General features: G+C 41.1%; 1 protein-coding gene across 1 annotated transcript; it reads right to left on the reverse strand.

Annotated features, from left to right (window-relative positions):
- Nucleotides 1-14,581: 14,581 nt before the first annotated feature.
- LOC306654629 (cofilin-2-like) lies at nucleotides 14,582-15,574 on the reverse strand. Its single transcript, XM_079128425.1, has one exon. It carries the CDS (start codon nucleotides 15,538-15,540, stop codon nucleotides 15,040-15,042), a length of 501 nt encoding a protein of 166 aa, XP_078984551.1. The 5' UTR covers nucleotides 15,541-15,574; the 3' UTR covers nucleotides 14,582-15,039.
- Between the last annotated feature and the right edge of the window lie 589 nt (nucleotides 15,575-16,163).

The raw sequence follows: 16,163 nt of genomic DNA on the forward strand, positions 1-16,163 counted from the left end.
TCGGTTCAATCCTTATTCGGACCCATCCTCAGGGCCCGCCCCGAATGACCTTAACTCTTTGTGGGTAGCAGCTGACGTCCGATACGGTGGCCTCTGTGGGCCATGTCCGTCCGGCTTGCTGGACAGCGAATTGAGAGTTAACGGGAGGAAGGGAGGGGGCTGGCTCGAACGTCTGGATCCCGGAGCGCACGTCTAGGACCGCCCCCCTTTGTGAAACCAGCTGCGTAGCTGCTGCGGGCTGTCTCTTCGGGCTGATTCAACGCTCAGCCTGCCAGCCTCCGGGCCAGAGTTTGGAGAGTGAAGGAAATTTCAGAGACTTCGAGGCAGCCTCTGAAGGACTCCCAGAATATGGGAGAGGCAGACACATATTCAGTTATCACAACTCCTGGTTGCTCTGCTCAAAACATGAACTGAATGTGGTCCGGAGACCGCCAGGAGAGGGAGATTGAATTCCACTGAGTTAGCGGGGTGGGTGGCGTGGGGGAGTGTCCGCAGCTCCCACCGCCTCATCTACTACCTGCATGTGCGCCCCCATGCTTTGCCTTCCCTCCTGCAAGGTTGCAGGAGTGGAAGTGAAGGTCAGACCCTTCTCTTGATCTCATTGCTTCTGCTCCGTCCTAAGGATGAATCTCTAGTAATTCCCCCACTCTCCCTCACCCTGCCCCACCTGTTCTTCCTTCTATATGAGATTATTCCTGTCATATATACGTTAAGTCCATCTTAAAAGCAAGCCAGCAAACAAAAACCCTCTCTTGAGCCCCCACCATTTACCTACTTCTCTTCATAGCAAAACTCTTGAGTTGCCAATACTGTCCCTAACTTCTCTCTCTCTCTCCACTCGTTATTGAACTCCTTTAGCTCGGGTTTTTTCCTCCCCACAATCCACTGAAATAACTTGTTGAGGGCCACAGAGCAATGGCCAATTTTCGGTTCTCCTCTTACTTGAACCATCAGCATCTTACATGACAGAGTTGACCACTTTCTCCTCTTCAAAAGCTTTCTTCCGGGCTGGGGTTATAGCACAGAGGTAGAGGCCTTGCCTCACGCACCTGAGACCCTGGGATCCAACCCCATTACCTAAATAAAAAAATAAAAATGCTCTCTTCACTTGACTTCTGGAATGGCCATGCCCTCCTGACTTCCTCCTACCTGTGGGCATGTCCTTCTTGGTGTTCTTTGCTGTCTTGTTGCTGGCATGTCCCCAGAGCTTGCCCCTCTTCTTTTCCATTTCTATAATCATTCATGAGGTGATCTCATCAAGTCTTGTGATTTTAAATGTCATCCATATGCTAGCAACTCTCAAATTTTTCTCCAATCCAAACATCCCTGAATACCAGGATCATTGTGTCTATTTTAATGTATAATGTATTTTAATGTATACTGAACTCAACATGTCCCCAGACTTCTGATGTATCCACCTAAAGTTCCTGCAAACTTTACATCTGTAAATAAATAGCAATCTCATTTCAATCTGTTGTTCAAGCCAAATCCTGACAGTAGTTATCTTTGATTACTCTCCTTTCATTCTCCAAAATTAATCCCTCAGCAAATCCAGTTGGTTCTGCCTTTAAAAGAAAACCAGAATCTACTCTCTGCTCACCTCTTCCACTGCTACTTGGTAGATCCAAGCCACCATCACCTGTCACCTGCTTAACCACAGGAACCTCCTAACTGGTATCTCTCTATCCACTTTTGCTTCTTTAAGTTTAGTTTTAGTTTTCCCTGAAAGTAATCTTTTTAAAAACCTAAGTTGGTGGGAATGTAAAATGGTTCATCTGGTGTTGGAATACAGTGTGGCATTTCCTCAAAAAATTAAGCATAAAATTACCATGTGATCCAGTGATTCCACTTCTGGGTATATCCCCAAAGAACTGAAAGCAGGAACTTGAACAGATATTTATACAACCAGGCTGATAGCAGCATCACTCACAAGTGCCAAAAGATGGAAGCAACCTAAGTGTCTCCTAATGGATGAATAAACAAAATGCGAAATATACTTACAATGGAATATTATTCACCTTAAAGTAATTCTGACATATGCTACAACATGGATGAACCTTGAAAATATTATGCTAAGTGAAATAAGACAGTTACAAAAGGACAAATATTGTGTCATTTCATTTATAGGAGGTACCTAAAATAGTGAAATTCATAGAGACAGAAAGTAGAATGGTGGTCACTCAGAACTGGGTACAGAAGGGAATAGCAACTGTGTGTGTGTGTGTGTGTGTGTGTGTGTGTGTGTGTGTGTGCATCAGAAATGGAACCCAAAGCTTCCTGCATGGTAGGCAAGTGCTCTACTGCTGAGTTAGGTCCTCAGCTTGGAAATTTGGAAATAGAGACTTTTGTTTAATGGATACAGAGTTTCAGTTTGGGAAGATGAACAGTCTGAGAAATGGATGAGGGTGCTGGCTACACAACAATGTGAGTGAACTTACTATGTTGAACTGTTCATTGGTTCAGTTCATGAGCCATTTAAGCAAAAATGGTAAAATTCTGTTATATATACTTCATCACAATTAAATAAGATATATATCAGATCACAAACCTCCTCTGACCCAAGTTCTCCAATGTCTTTTTATTTCACTCAGAATAAAAGCCAGTGCCTCTTCAAATTCTCCTTGCAGGTCCTACGTGGTTGATATGACCTTGCACTACTGGTTGCTGTGCTCCAGAGGCAGTCACTACTTTGGTTTTCCTGAAAATTTCTGAATCTTCCCTGACCTAGGACACTTGAACTTGTTGTTTCTGCTTAGAATGCTCTTACTTCAGATATCCACGGGCTTCTAACTTTACCTCTTACAGATCTTTATTCAAACATAATCTTTTTACCCATTCTTTTTTAAAAAAGATTTATATATATATATATGTATACATATATATAGGCTGAAGATATAGCTCCGTTGGTAGAGTGCTTGCCTTGCAAGCTCAAGGCCCTGCGTTCAAATCCCCAGCACCACACACACACACAAAAGATACATATATCTTTATTTTATTTTTGTATGTGGTGTTGAGGATCAAACCCAGTACCTCACACATGTGAGGCAAGTGCTCTACCACTGAGCTACAACCCAAACCCAGATATGTGTGTGTGTGTGTGTGTGTGTGTGTCTGTGTGTGTGTGTGTATACATTAGATTATATGTGGTGCTGAGAATCAAACCCAGTGCCTCACACATGGTAGGCAAGTGCTCTACCATTGAGCTACTACCGCAGCCCCTCTTTTTACCCTTTCTTTCCACATTATTTAAAATTGCAGTTGGGTGCTGTGGCCCACGCCTGTATTACCAGATACTTGAGAGGTTGAGACAGCAGTATTGCAAGTTTGAGTATCAGCCACTTAGACCTTGTCTCAAAATAAAAAATAAAAGGGCTGGGGATGTGGCTCAGTGGTAGAGTGCTCCTGGGTTTAATCCCCAGGACCGGAAAAAAAAAATTGGCATTTTGAATCCCCAGCACTAGCATCTCCATTCCCTACTCAATTTTTTTCTTCATATCACTTATTACCATCCAACATACTATATATTTTATTTTTCTAATTGTCTTCCTCCTTCTGCCTTCACGAAGGTAGGATTTTTGCTTTGTTCACCTGTCTATCTGCAGCACCTAGCACAGTGTCTGATGTATAACGCATGATTTGTTGGGTGAATGAAAGAATAAGTGCAAGGAGAACAAGGACTAATTTGGAACAGTCTAGAATAACTAAAATGAAAAGGAAAAAGAGGAGATAGATGTGAGACTGTAAAAGTCATTAAGATCTGGATTCCAAAATCCTTTGTATTCAGGGCTTAAAATTCAAGGATGGAGGAGAGTCACCAAAAGTGTTTGTTTTGTGACACTCAGTCCTTCACCAAAGGTTTTGAATCAGGAAATGACTTGTACTGTGAAGATGTGATCAAATTATCAGATTCTACTATTAACAGATCTAATGGGCCATTTATTAAACAGGTAAGCATTTTAAACAGGATGCCTTCTCAGTTGCTCTATGAGATAGGAATTGTTTTTAATCTTTATTTTACAAATGAAGAACCTGAGATTCCGAGAAATGGAAAATAACAGAACTCTGGTTTATACCCAAGGTCAACTACTAAAATCAAGTTTTTGCACATCTCATATGTTATGTCTTAACTTCTTTGAGCCTGATGTCCTGACACCCCACCCAAAGGATAAGCTGCAGACAGGCAAGGACTACATCTTGTCCTTCACCGTATGCACCTTATCTCATTCTTCCACCCTCAGGCCTAGCACAGTGCTGCCCATGAGGTCATTAGTGCTTGGTGGACTTTGTGAGACTCTCCTTGGAATTCTTTTTTCTTCCTCCGCTGTTCATTCCCATACCCTGGCATGTGGCTCCCTCTTCCTTCACTGACATAACCTCTGTCATCAAGTGGATCTGGATTCAAATCCCAGCTTAGCCACTTAACAGCAGTGTGATCTTGGGCAAGTTGATTTCCTCGGGCTTTAGTGTCTTCATTCTTAAAATGGGGATCCTGCTCTGGTTTTTGTGAGGGTTAAAGAAAACAATCAAAACACATCACATGGCATAATATCCTACCTATACCGCTATTGTCTTGGCCCCTTTCCCCTGTCTTCAACACTAGAAGGTAGGCTCTGAGTTAGACAGCTAAAAATCAGCTGGTGAATTAAGTATGTTGGAAGAACACTGGATTGGAAGTCCGCAGAGCAGGGTTTTATTATTACTGGTTTATGGGCACTGCTCTTTTTCTCTCTGCAACAGTTTATTCACCATCCTTGGGACTCTAAGGTCTCTTGTGGTACTTGATGTACATCCAAATTCACCTATCCCTGATCCTCAGATGCTCCCTTGACCTAAATCCCCCATTCAGCACTGCTAGACCCCTTTTGGCAGATGATTCTTGCCCCAGGATCCCGGCTCTGGTTCCTCAAGGACCCCTGACACTAGGTGCCACCAGATGGTGCTGTGGACTCATTCACGTGAAGCCTGCTCCTACTCTCCAGGCAGGGCTGAGTAGTCCTGAGAGCCTTCCTGGCTCCTTTAGAGAGAATGATCATGGGAGGTGACTCAAGCTTTTTAGACCTTCTAGAAGTTTCAAAGGCCCAAATCCACTCTGGTTCTGCCATGGAGATTCCAGCATGGAGAGCTAGCAGGAGGAATAGCTAAACACACTGTGGAACCCAGTGCAAAATGAAGATGCCTAAGTTGCTGGTAGAGGCAGTGCAGGGAATGCCTAAAAGCCAGTAGAATGATTCTAGTTCAGCCTTCTAGAGCTGATGTTAACATTTCAGGAATTTTATGAACTGATTGTTGAACACAATCATTATTTAAAAAACAAATTGTATAAACTTATACTTAAATAAAAACTATATCAACAAAGGTACTAATTACCCCCAAACTCCTTATAACACAGTAATTAACATCTGAGTGAGGGGTCTGATATGTTGCCCAGTCTGGCCTCAAATTTGTGACCCTCCTGCCTCAGCCTCCCTAGTAGCTGAGATTATAGGCTATAATTATTTTTATATACTTCACTATCATCTGTGCTCTTAAAATGACTTAGATTTGTTTTTTCTTTATGTTAGAAATATGATATAATGGCCTACTACTTGCTACATCTTTTCCCAACCACACATTCAGTGATATCACATTGGTAGCTTAAAATTGGTGGAGTCTACAATCAATGGTTAAGTGGTGAAGTTAATCTCTCTACAGAACTCCCTAGAGACAATAGTGGCAGAAAGGGAGAAGGGAGAGAAAGAAAAGCATTTATTTATTTTGAGTTGTTTATGCCATTAAACCTGCAAAACTACAAATCATGTCTCGGTCTCCTCCCAAGCCAATTGTTAAACTTTTAGTAGCACACCCCTGGTCCTGGTTGTCTGCACGCCTAACCTGATGTGGGATTTGCATCTGTTTCTTCCAGCTTCCCAGATATTTATGTATCACGTTGTAATTCACAAAAGGCGAGCATCCTTTGTGTGTTGGGCACTGTTGTCTCATGTAGCTCTTTTTTGTACGTGTGGTGCTGGGGATTGAGTCCAGGGCCTTGTGCGTTCGAGAAAAGCACTCTACCAGCTGAGTGACATCCCCAGCCCCTCATATAACTCTTATAACCACCAAAAGGGGAGATTATTGAGGTCCAAAGAGCAAAGGATGCTGCTTCAAAAAGAGCTGATGACTTTGGCTCTGGGGTGGCTCTGTCAGCCACACTCCCAGAAGGTGGCGCTGTGGACTGGCTTAGGGGTACAAGCCACCCTTGTATTTCTATACTGAGTTCTCTGCATTGGTAAAGTCATTATCATAATGTCTTTCCAGTTGCCTCCAGCGACATTTTTTGGGACTCACACCTCATTAGCCTGCTCTCTGACTGTACCTGGGAGTGGGGAGATCTCTCACCCTACGCTTCTGAGGAAGGACCCAGCAGTAGGAGGTGAGAATTGGAATTTCCTTCATGACAATGGTCAGGTTTATCCCAAAAGGGTTGGGCCAGACATCAACTATCTCATATACCCCATTTGCTGCACGATTCACCCTCTGTGTCCCAAACTTGGACTTACTTCTCAATTAGCATAAAGCAGCTATCACTTCTGTAATTAAAATGTTTTAGTTACTCCCCAAGGAAGGCACACCAATGCCTTGACCTACTTCTCCAATTCTTTTTCCATTCCTTCTCAATAATCTGCAACCCATAACTAATCTAATCTCCAGCTATAACCACCTGGAGTCAAGAGTATTAGAAGGATGAAGAGGGAAATTATTTAAATATGTAAATACATACTTGGATAAAGAAAATTCAAGTAGAGACTAATTCTCCCTTCTGCAATCCATGCTAAGGCTCATTTGCATTCATGACTTCCCTTCACTGTAATTCCAGGTTCCATCCACCTTCAGTCAGCAACAGATGGTCAAGTTATTTGCCCATGGGACAGACCCAACCCCTCATCCCTGAGAGATCCTGCCCTAGGGATTCTCTTGTACACAACTGTAGGCTCACAGTGACTTGGGTCACAGGATATTGCAGAGGAATAGAATCCTTCAGAGTGCAGCAGAGTCTACCACGATACCTCCCTGCCTCCACTCCTTGGTAACAACCTGTTTCCCCTTGATTATCAGAGTTCTTGATTATCAAGAGTATCTTAATTTCTTTTTTTGCCTCTCCATTCAGTGGCATGAATCATCCCCAAATATTTGAATGATTGTTTCAACTTCCAATTTGGTGGAAAAATTGTATTGCTTGGTTGGAGATACTTCTCCCCTAATGCCAACATACCTCCTTCCCTACAGTCATGGGCCAAGAAGCAAATAATTTGTTTTTTTTTTTTTTTTTTTGTGGGGGGGGGAGTGCTGGGGATCGAACCCAGGGCCTTGTGCTTACAAGGCAAGCACTCTACCGACTGAGCTATCTCCCCAGCCCCACAAATAATTTCTGTGTGAGTCAAAAAGTCTTGATGTGAGAAGCTATTCCTTCATCCAGCTCATTTCTGAGCTATGTGTCTGGCTGAGGGAGAAAGAGCACTCTGGATGTAACATATACTTCTTGTAGACAACTCAGTCTCACAAGGTGTTGTGGTACTCTGTGTACCAAGTGTAAATTGATTCTGTTCCTGGGCCTTTAATAGGTTTCTCCACCATTCCAGAAGCCTGATTCATGGGGCACAAACTAAACCAATGAATTCTGTGGTGTCAGCTCACTATTTCACTTTCTTTCTCACGAAGTGGATTCCATGTCAGAAATGGTATTGTGTAGGACACTAAAATGTCGGATTAAGCCAGATGTGGTGGTGCACACCTATAATCCCAGCAGCTCGGAAGGCTGAGACAGGAGGATCATGAGTTCAAAGCTGGTCTCAGCAACAGTGAGGTGCTAACTCAGTGAGACTCTGTCTCTAAATAAAATACAAAATAGGGCTGGGATGTGGCTCAGTGATCCAGTGCCCCCGAGTTCAATCCCCGGTACAAAGAAAAAAAAAAAAAAAAAAAAGTTGGTGGATTAAGTCCACATATGAAGGTTCTGGCAGAGATAAATGAGGAGCAGGGAAAGCAAACCTGAACCCAGAGTAGGTGCCTCCTCCAGTGACACAAATTGCTGCTCTTTCTCAGGACCACAGTCTTATGCAATTCATCTGCTACCAAGTATTTGATGGGACACCAAATCAATAACAATTATACATTCAACAATTATGCATATTCGGGAGGAACAAGGAAATTAAAAAATTTTTTTTCAGTTGTCAATGGACCTTTATTTTATTTATTTATATACAGTGCGGAGAAGTGAACCCAGTGACTCACACTTGCTAGGCAATTTCACTACCACTGAACCACGTTTTGATTCATCATGCATACACTGGATAATGATCAAATCAGGGTAAGAAACATATCCATCGACTTAAACCTTTTTCATTTCCTTATGGTGGATACATTCTAAATGCTCTTTTCTAGCTATTTTAAGATATACAATGGCCAGGCCTGGTGGTGCACGCTTGTAATCTCAGCTACTCAGGTAGCTGAGGCAGGAAGACTGCAGCTTTGAGGCCAACCCGGGCAATTTAGTGAGAGTCTGTCTCAAAATAAAAAAGTGAGGATGTAACTCAGTGTTAGAGCACTTGCCTAGTGTGTTCAAGGCTCTGGGTTCAAGCCCTAGCACCCCATACACACAACAAAGATATACAATGCTTATTGTTAACTGTATTTACCCTTCCATGCCACAGAACATCAAAACTTATTCCTATCTATCTATAACATTGTGTCTTTGGATGGCCTCTTGACCGCTATCCCACCCTCTCATTCCAAGAGTATTTCCCAGGTTCCCTTGCAGCTGAGGCTCTGGGAGTGAATTAGGTTCCTTTAAGTAGACACACCCACATGAGATTTGGAGGAACAGTTTATGTCACCTTTCTGTAGCTATGACTGCTGGCAAATAAGATCTGCTAGAAATACCTACAGCAGCTTGTTTCCTGCCCTGCATTGACTGATACAGATGGTGGCAGAGTCAAGATTCCTGCAGACTAAATTAGAATACAGAGCAGAAGGGTTGGCATGGTTTTGAGGTCGGATTAGAAAGGAATTGCTTCTTCTATTCTTGGTCATAATGGAGAAAAATCCATTTGTTTGATCAAGTTTTCTGAGATATTCTCACCCAAAACCACCCGTGGAATGCCAGTTGCAAATGGAGCCACTACTTGATTAAGTTTACAATCACATTTGATTTGATTAATAGTCCTTTGCCTTCTTCGGGACCATCTGTCTTTTCCACCGTCCAAACTGAAGACGTGGTTATGGATGTGACACAGATCACCAGCTTTGTGTGTTTTAAGTCTTTGATGTTGGCATTAATCTTTTTTTTTTTTTTTTTTTTTTTACTGGGGATTGAACTCAGGGGAGCTCAACCACTAAGCCATATCCCCAACCATTTTTAGATTTTATTTAGAGACAGGGTCTTGCTAGATTGCTTATGGCCTTGCTAAGTTCCTGAAGCTGACTTTGAACTTGTGATCCTCCTGCCTCAGGATCCCGAGTCGCTGGGATTACAAGCGTGCACCGCCATTCCTGGCTGATGTTGGCACTAATCTTTGCCATGCTTTCAGGAGTTTTTAAATTTAATTGACATTTTGGTAGGAATGAAGAACTTCAATGAATCTGTTTTGCTTTTCTTCTAATAACAGAGTTTTTTTTTGTTGTTGTTCTTGTTGGTTTTTTGTGGTGCTGGGGATCGAAGTCAGGGCCTTGTGCATGTGAGGCAAGCACTCCACCAACTGAGCTATATTCCCAACCCCTAAAAACAGTTTTTAACCTATTATCTGGGAGCCAATGTAGGATTCTGACAGTGGTTTAGGATGTTTCTTCCATTAGACAAATAAGGACAAAACCACCCCATGTATTTGGGAACCAGATCCTCTCTCAAGTGGATTTTAGTCAAAATTCCACTTGCCACCTGACTCCCAACACCTCACCTCATGTCTTCGTAATTAGCCTCTCACTTGTCATTTTGTGATCTACCCTGTACTAGCAGAAATAGAAACTAGCAAACCATACTTCCCAGACTCCATTGATAGCTGGGTCCCAGTGAGGTTCTGCCAATGAAAAGGACTTGGTTACATCTGAAGTGGGAAGAAGGAAGAACCCTTGTGCTTCAGCTGGTGTCCCCTTTGACAGCAGTGGGTCCTCCAGTATTGTCAGTAGCAAGAGTGGGTCTGTAGGCTTTTTCCAAGGGTAGTAGCAGTTTTCTGGGTTCTGGATCATGTCAATTTTACCCTTAGCTCCTTCAGCATTGCCAATGTCTTTGTAAGCAAGTCCTTACATTAAATAAATTTATAGTTTGTGCCTGAAATATTTAGAATGGTCTATTTTTCTTTCTGGACGCTGAATCATTCATTCCACAAGCCAAGCCTACACTCCAGTACAGTGCAGAGGCATTGTGGTCTCCAGGAGTTAGTGTTGCGACTATCTGATTATCCCCAAAACGTTTAGGTATTTGAGCACACATCTTTGGGAGAATGTCAGGAGAAAAAGTCATAGTTTGGACTTGTTATTATTAGCCTTTTTCTTAAGTTTTTTTTTTTTTTTTTTTTTTTAATATTTTTAGTTGTAGTGTGTTGTAGGGCGCAACTTAAGAACAAACCGATCACCAATGAGAAGTCCAATTTTGAGAGTTTTTTTAGCCGGCCAGCTGACTATCTCACACAATGCCCCAAAAAGGGCTACTGGGAGAACAGCCCCGACCATAGGATTGCAGGGGTTCTTATACCAAAAATCACATCAATCATAAGTGTTGCTATGATTCAAAACTAACAAACTAACATCATGAAATCATCAGCAGAGGGGGAAGTGGGTCAAAATGACCCTTACCTAGGTACAAACTAAAGAACGGTTACTAACATCCACACAATCATTGTTGACATCATCGTTCACATGGTGCATTGTTTAGGAGAAATAGGAATCAAAAGAGAACAATTTTTCATCACATAAGAGTTGTCATTTTGTATTGCTAACCATGTCATTAACTGATGATGGGTACAGAGGCAGGGTGTTCCCAAGGGAGAAGCTAAGCAATTGTTGACAGGGCATAGAGGCGGGGTGTTCCCAGAGGAGAGGCATATTTCCTACATAACATGGAGTCTCAGAGCAAAGTGGAGTCTGTTTAGTCATTGCCCATATAGCCTAGCCTGTAATATTTCCATGGAGCCAAATCTGTCAGCCTGTCACAGATGGACACAATGCCTTTATTTATTTTTATTTTTATGTGGTGCTAAGGATCAGAACCCAGCGTCTCACATGTGCAAGGCAAGCGCTCTACCACTGAATCATAACCCCAGTCCATCCTTAAGGGTTTTATATATATATATATATTTTTTTTTTCAATGCTCTGACACCTGTGAATTGATTCACATATGGGAATTGCATGAGAGATAAAAATTAACCATTGTCCCATTGTGTCAAAACAGGCCTCCGTTTACTGGGCTTTGAGATTTTTTTTTCTGTTATTGTTATAAAAGTTAAATGGGAACTTGGTAGGCTATACATGATCAGTTAGTTGTTTCTCAAGATTTCTGTAGGTCAGACCCTTCTGATTTCGTGTCAACCCTGCTGCTTATTGGTAACTCTTCCTAGTTTGTATTTGGTGGGGAACTGCTACCACCTTGCCTCTACCAACCCAGATCTTCCCATCCTCCTTGAGACCAGAGTCATTTCAAATGCAGACCAGTCCACCACATTTTCTGCCTTAGTGAAGATGGTCAGTAAAGTGCTTTTAAATGATTTTTGGCAATTTCCTCATCAATTGTCCTTTAACTTTGGTAATGGAAGTAAATTCAGGACCTTTTCAAGGAATATAATTATTGGATTGGTCAGCAAGATATATATATAGGTTCAATAAATTATTCTTGCCTCCTGACACCTTTAAATTTCTTCCTCTAATTTATGCTAAGAGATTTCCACTGTCATACAAATTAATGATGGGTCAGCGTGGTGTTCAGGTTTGAATAAACCAACACCAGATTGCTAGAATAACAGCTGCCCGCTGTCACAGGAACCACGCTGGATGCAGAATTGCCAGTAATATACTCAAATCAATAAGTTCATTTTGATCTAAAATTATAGTTAGGCTTTTTTAGTTAACTACCCTCTGAATCCACTGCCGTAAATAGTCCCCAGGTTTTTTTCATTAAACAAAATAGTAACTTCCTGCAAGTTTTTTTTTTTTTTTTTTCTTCTTCAGATAGACCCACTCTTCCCTATTTTTGTCTGGTTTTTGTCCCCCTCCCTGAGACTGCTGGGTTTAGACTTTGGTTCTGGCCCAGGGGCCAGAAGGGACTTGTTTTCTCCAGCATTAAGGATAATTTTCTCAATTAAGGGAGGATCAAGTTCTTTAGGCAAGAGAGGAAACACTTCTTTGGGATTCAGTAGGCAGTTCTTACACTGTCACTGAGGAATTTATCTAGTTTCATAGCTAGGCATAAATGTATTAGAAAAACATCTATTAATTGATCTATACCTAACCGATTTTCTGGATTAAGTGATGTACTGATGTGCCCATGACTACTTTTTCCCCTACATTAAAAAATAGGAGGTAAAAATCCATGTAACCTACTTTGTCTTCTTTTTTTTTTAAACAGGGGATTGAACCCAGGTGCACTTAACCACTAAGTCACATCCCCAGTTCTTTTTTATATTTTTATTTTAGAGACACTCTCCCTAAATTGTTGAGGCTGGTTTCGAACCTGCCATCCTCCTATCTCAGCGTCCTGAGCCGCTGGGATTACAGGTGTGTGCTCAACTTAACATATAATTTTAAAGTGTACAATTCAGTGGCATTTAGTGTACTTACAATGTTGTGCAACTACCAACTCTCTTTAGTTTGACCTTTTATCATTTAGAAATACCCATTCCTCATTCCCCTCTCCTCTGGTAACTATGAATCTGTTTTCTATGCATTTGCCTATTTTGGCTACATCACATGTAATAGTTATTTTCATGTGTCAACTTGACTGAATCAGGGAATGCCCACGCCTCTGGCTAAACATTATTTCTGGGAGTGTCTGGATGAAATTACTAATTGAGTTGGTGGGCTTGGTAAGGTGGATCATCTCCTCAGGATAGGTGGACATTATCTGATCAGTTGAGTACTGAACAGAACAAAAGGCAGAACAAGAATAAATTCACCCCTTCTTTTCTGCTTCACTGCTTAAGCTGGGGGATGTCACCTCATCCTGCACTTATTCTGGGATGCAGACCATCAGTTCTCCTGGTTCTGAGGCCTTTGGACTTGGATAATCCAAAGCACTGGCTTTCCTGGGTCTCTAGCTTGTTGATGGAAGATTGTGGGACTTCTCAGCTTCCAAAATTCCATGAAAGGAGGCTGGGGCAGGAGGATTGTGAGTTCAAACCCAGCCTCAGCAACTTAGTGAGGCCCTAAGCAACTTAGTAAGACCCTGTCGCTAAATTAAAAAAATATGAAAAAGGGCTGGGGATGTGGCTCAGTGGTTAAGTGCCCCTGAGATTAATCCCCAGTACCAAAAATAAAAAAATAAAAATCCCATACACCTCTCTCTCCGCAACAATTTATTTTGAGGAATTCTTCCTAATTGTCTCCTATTGGTTCCGTTGGTTCTGTTTCTCTGAAGAATCCTGATACATCATAAGAAGAGTCACACAAAAATGTGACCTTCGTCACACAAAAATGTGACCTTCTGTGTCTGTTGTCTTTCGCTTAGCATAATGACTTGGGGCTTCATCTAAATTGTAGCAAATATCAGTCTGTCATTTCTCCCTTTGGCTGAATAATATTCTATCGTTTGTAAATACCTTATTTTGCTTATCTGTTTATCCGTTAACACACTTGAGTTGTTTCCACCTCTTGGTTGTTATGAACAATGCTTCTACAAATATTTGTGTCCAAGTTTCTCAGTGGACAAGTTTTAATTTCTCTTGGATATATCCTTAGGGGTGGAATTTGTGGGACGTATGCCAATCCTACATGTAACTTTTTGAAGAACCCACCAATTTGCTTTTCACTGTGACTGGACCGTTTTTACATTCCAACAGCGATGGACGGGGGTTTCTATTCTCTACCTCTTTACTCGCTATATTATCTGTCTTATTTATCATAGTCATCCCATTGTGTATGAAGTGGTATTTTTTTATGGTTTTAATTTGTGTTTGCAAATACTTTCTCCTATAATGTCGGTTGTCTTCTCACATTCTTTTTTTTTTTTTTTTTTTTTTAACATGCCACAATTTTTATTGCAACGTGGCCATTTTTGTGAGGGTGGGGAGTTTGATCTCAAAACAATGTTCCATTTAAGGCTCTTTTATACAGAAATTGCCATCATGACTGATATTCAAAATATCTTTAGTGTTGGAAGACTCACATGGTAAACATAAAACGCCTACATGTATTCAGTAGTGTACACTCAATGGAAAGATGTTAATAACAGCTATTTCTTTTAAGAAGATATGCAGGTAATAGGAATGAACATTGAGGTACTAGGATAAATTGATAAGTTAATGAAACATAATTGGCATTCCTTTTGGGGGATTAAACTCATTTAAAAAAAAGTGCTTTTAATGCATAGTGTTATATTCGTGCTGCCATGTCACAAAAGAAGGCTTGCCAAGGCAGGTGAGGTGTATGAATGCTCCAGCGCCTCACAGAACTACAATCAAGTGCAACTATAAATAATACTGAAAAAAGTTCACCATCTGACCAGTGGATAATACTTTCAAGGCATTCAATCTGCTTACCCTTTGCAGTATTCTAGACTATTCACATTGACAATCACATTCATTGTAGGGCTTGCTGCAAGGGAGGCATATAACCAGTTGTTTTGGCTAAAATAAGATAGGAAGGCATTCCTTGGGTTCTACATAAAAGTAACCATATTAGAGTCTAATGGCAATCACTGACAGGCTGCTTAAATGAATGATATCTCCTTCATTCACTGTGTTGGAAGGGCCCAGTGGAAAGGGAAAAAACAAAAACAAAAAAACACCTAATGCTATTCCAATGGACTGAGCTGGAGAAATGAAACCCCCTTAAGATCCAGATGGCACTTGATGGTCACATTATAACGGTTTTCCTTCAAGTGAAAGTACTACATTGCCTCCCAATTTCTCTCCAAGTGTTGATCGGTCCTTAATATCATCCAAGCCATTTACTTGCCACTCGTGTTTAATACCTGTAAATTTCTTCTTAATGGCATCTTTAGAGCTAGCATAAATCATCTTGCTTTTTAAGGGTGCACTTTCAGGAGCCCAGAATATAAATACTAGGTCTTCTTTCTTAGACTCTTTTGTTTCGTATGTGGCATCGTACAAAGCATATCGGCAATCATTCAGAGGTAGCAACTTCACAAAAGATGTGTAGGAGTCCTCTACAGTATCACCAATGTCACCCACCAAGATCTGCTTTGCTTCCTCTACAATTATTTGTCTTTTGTCATCGCTTAAACAGAAGAGAACTGCTTTCTTTCTTTTTTTGATCTCCTCTTGTGTAGAAGATTTCCTTACTTTCATATCATTAAAAACTTTGATGACTTCATCATTCACTGTAACTCCAGATGCCATAGTGCCCGCGGTTGTGACTGCGGCAGCGGCTCCGGCTCTGTCTCACATTCTTGATAAAAGTTTTTAATTCGTCAAAGTCTATGTATCAATGATTTGTTGGTTTTGGTTTTGGCATCAAATCTCAGAATCTGGATCTGAGGTCTTGAAGATTTACCCCTAGATTTTCTTCTAAGGGTTTCATAGTTTTAGTTCTTTTATTTAGGTCAGTGATTCATTTTGAGTAGTTTTGTTTGTTTGTTTGTTTGTTTGTTTGTTTTAATTTTTGGTACTGGGGATTGAACCCAGGAGCACTATACCTATGTTCCCAGTCTATAATTATTATTTAAATTTGAGACAGGGTTTTGCTAAGCTGCACAGGTTGGCCTCAAACTTGTGATCCTCCTGCCTCAGCCTCCTGAATAGCTGAAATTATAGGCATGTGTCACCCCACAACTGGGTTGGATACATTTTTGTACATGGAGTGAAATAGGAATCTAACTTCTCTCTTTTGCATGTTTTAACCTGTTCTCACAACCCAATTTGTTGAAGACCCATTGGTCTTGGCTTCTTTGTGGAAAATCAAGTGGTCTCTAAATTCTAATCCATTAATTTATGTGTCCATGTTTATACTGGCATCATTCTGT

Source organism: Sciurus vulgaris, assembly GCF_902686455.1.
Source record: "Sciurus vulgaris genome assembly, chromosome: 1".
NCBI lineage: Eukaryota > Metazoa > Chordata > Mammalia > Rodentia > Sciuridae > Sciurus > Sciurus vulgaris.

Excerpts from the sequence above, each read along its gene's own strand:
- LOC306654629 (XM_079128425.1), bottom strand. The coding sequence starts at position 15,540 with ATGGCATCTGGAGTTACAGTGAATGATGAAGTCATCAAAGTTTTTAAT.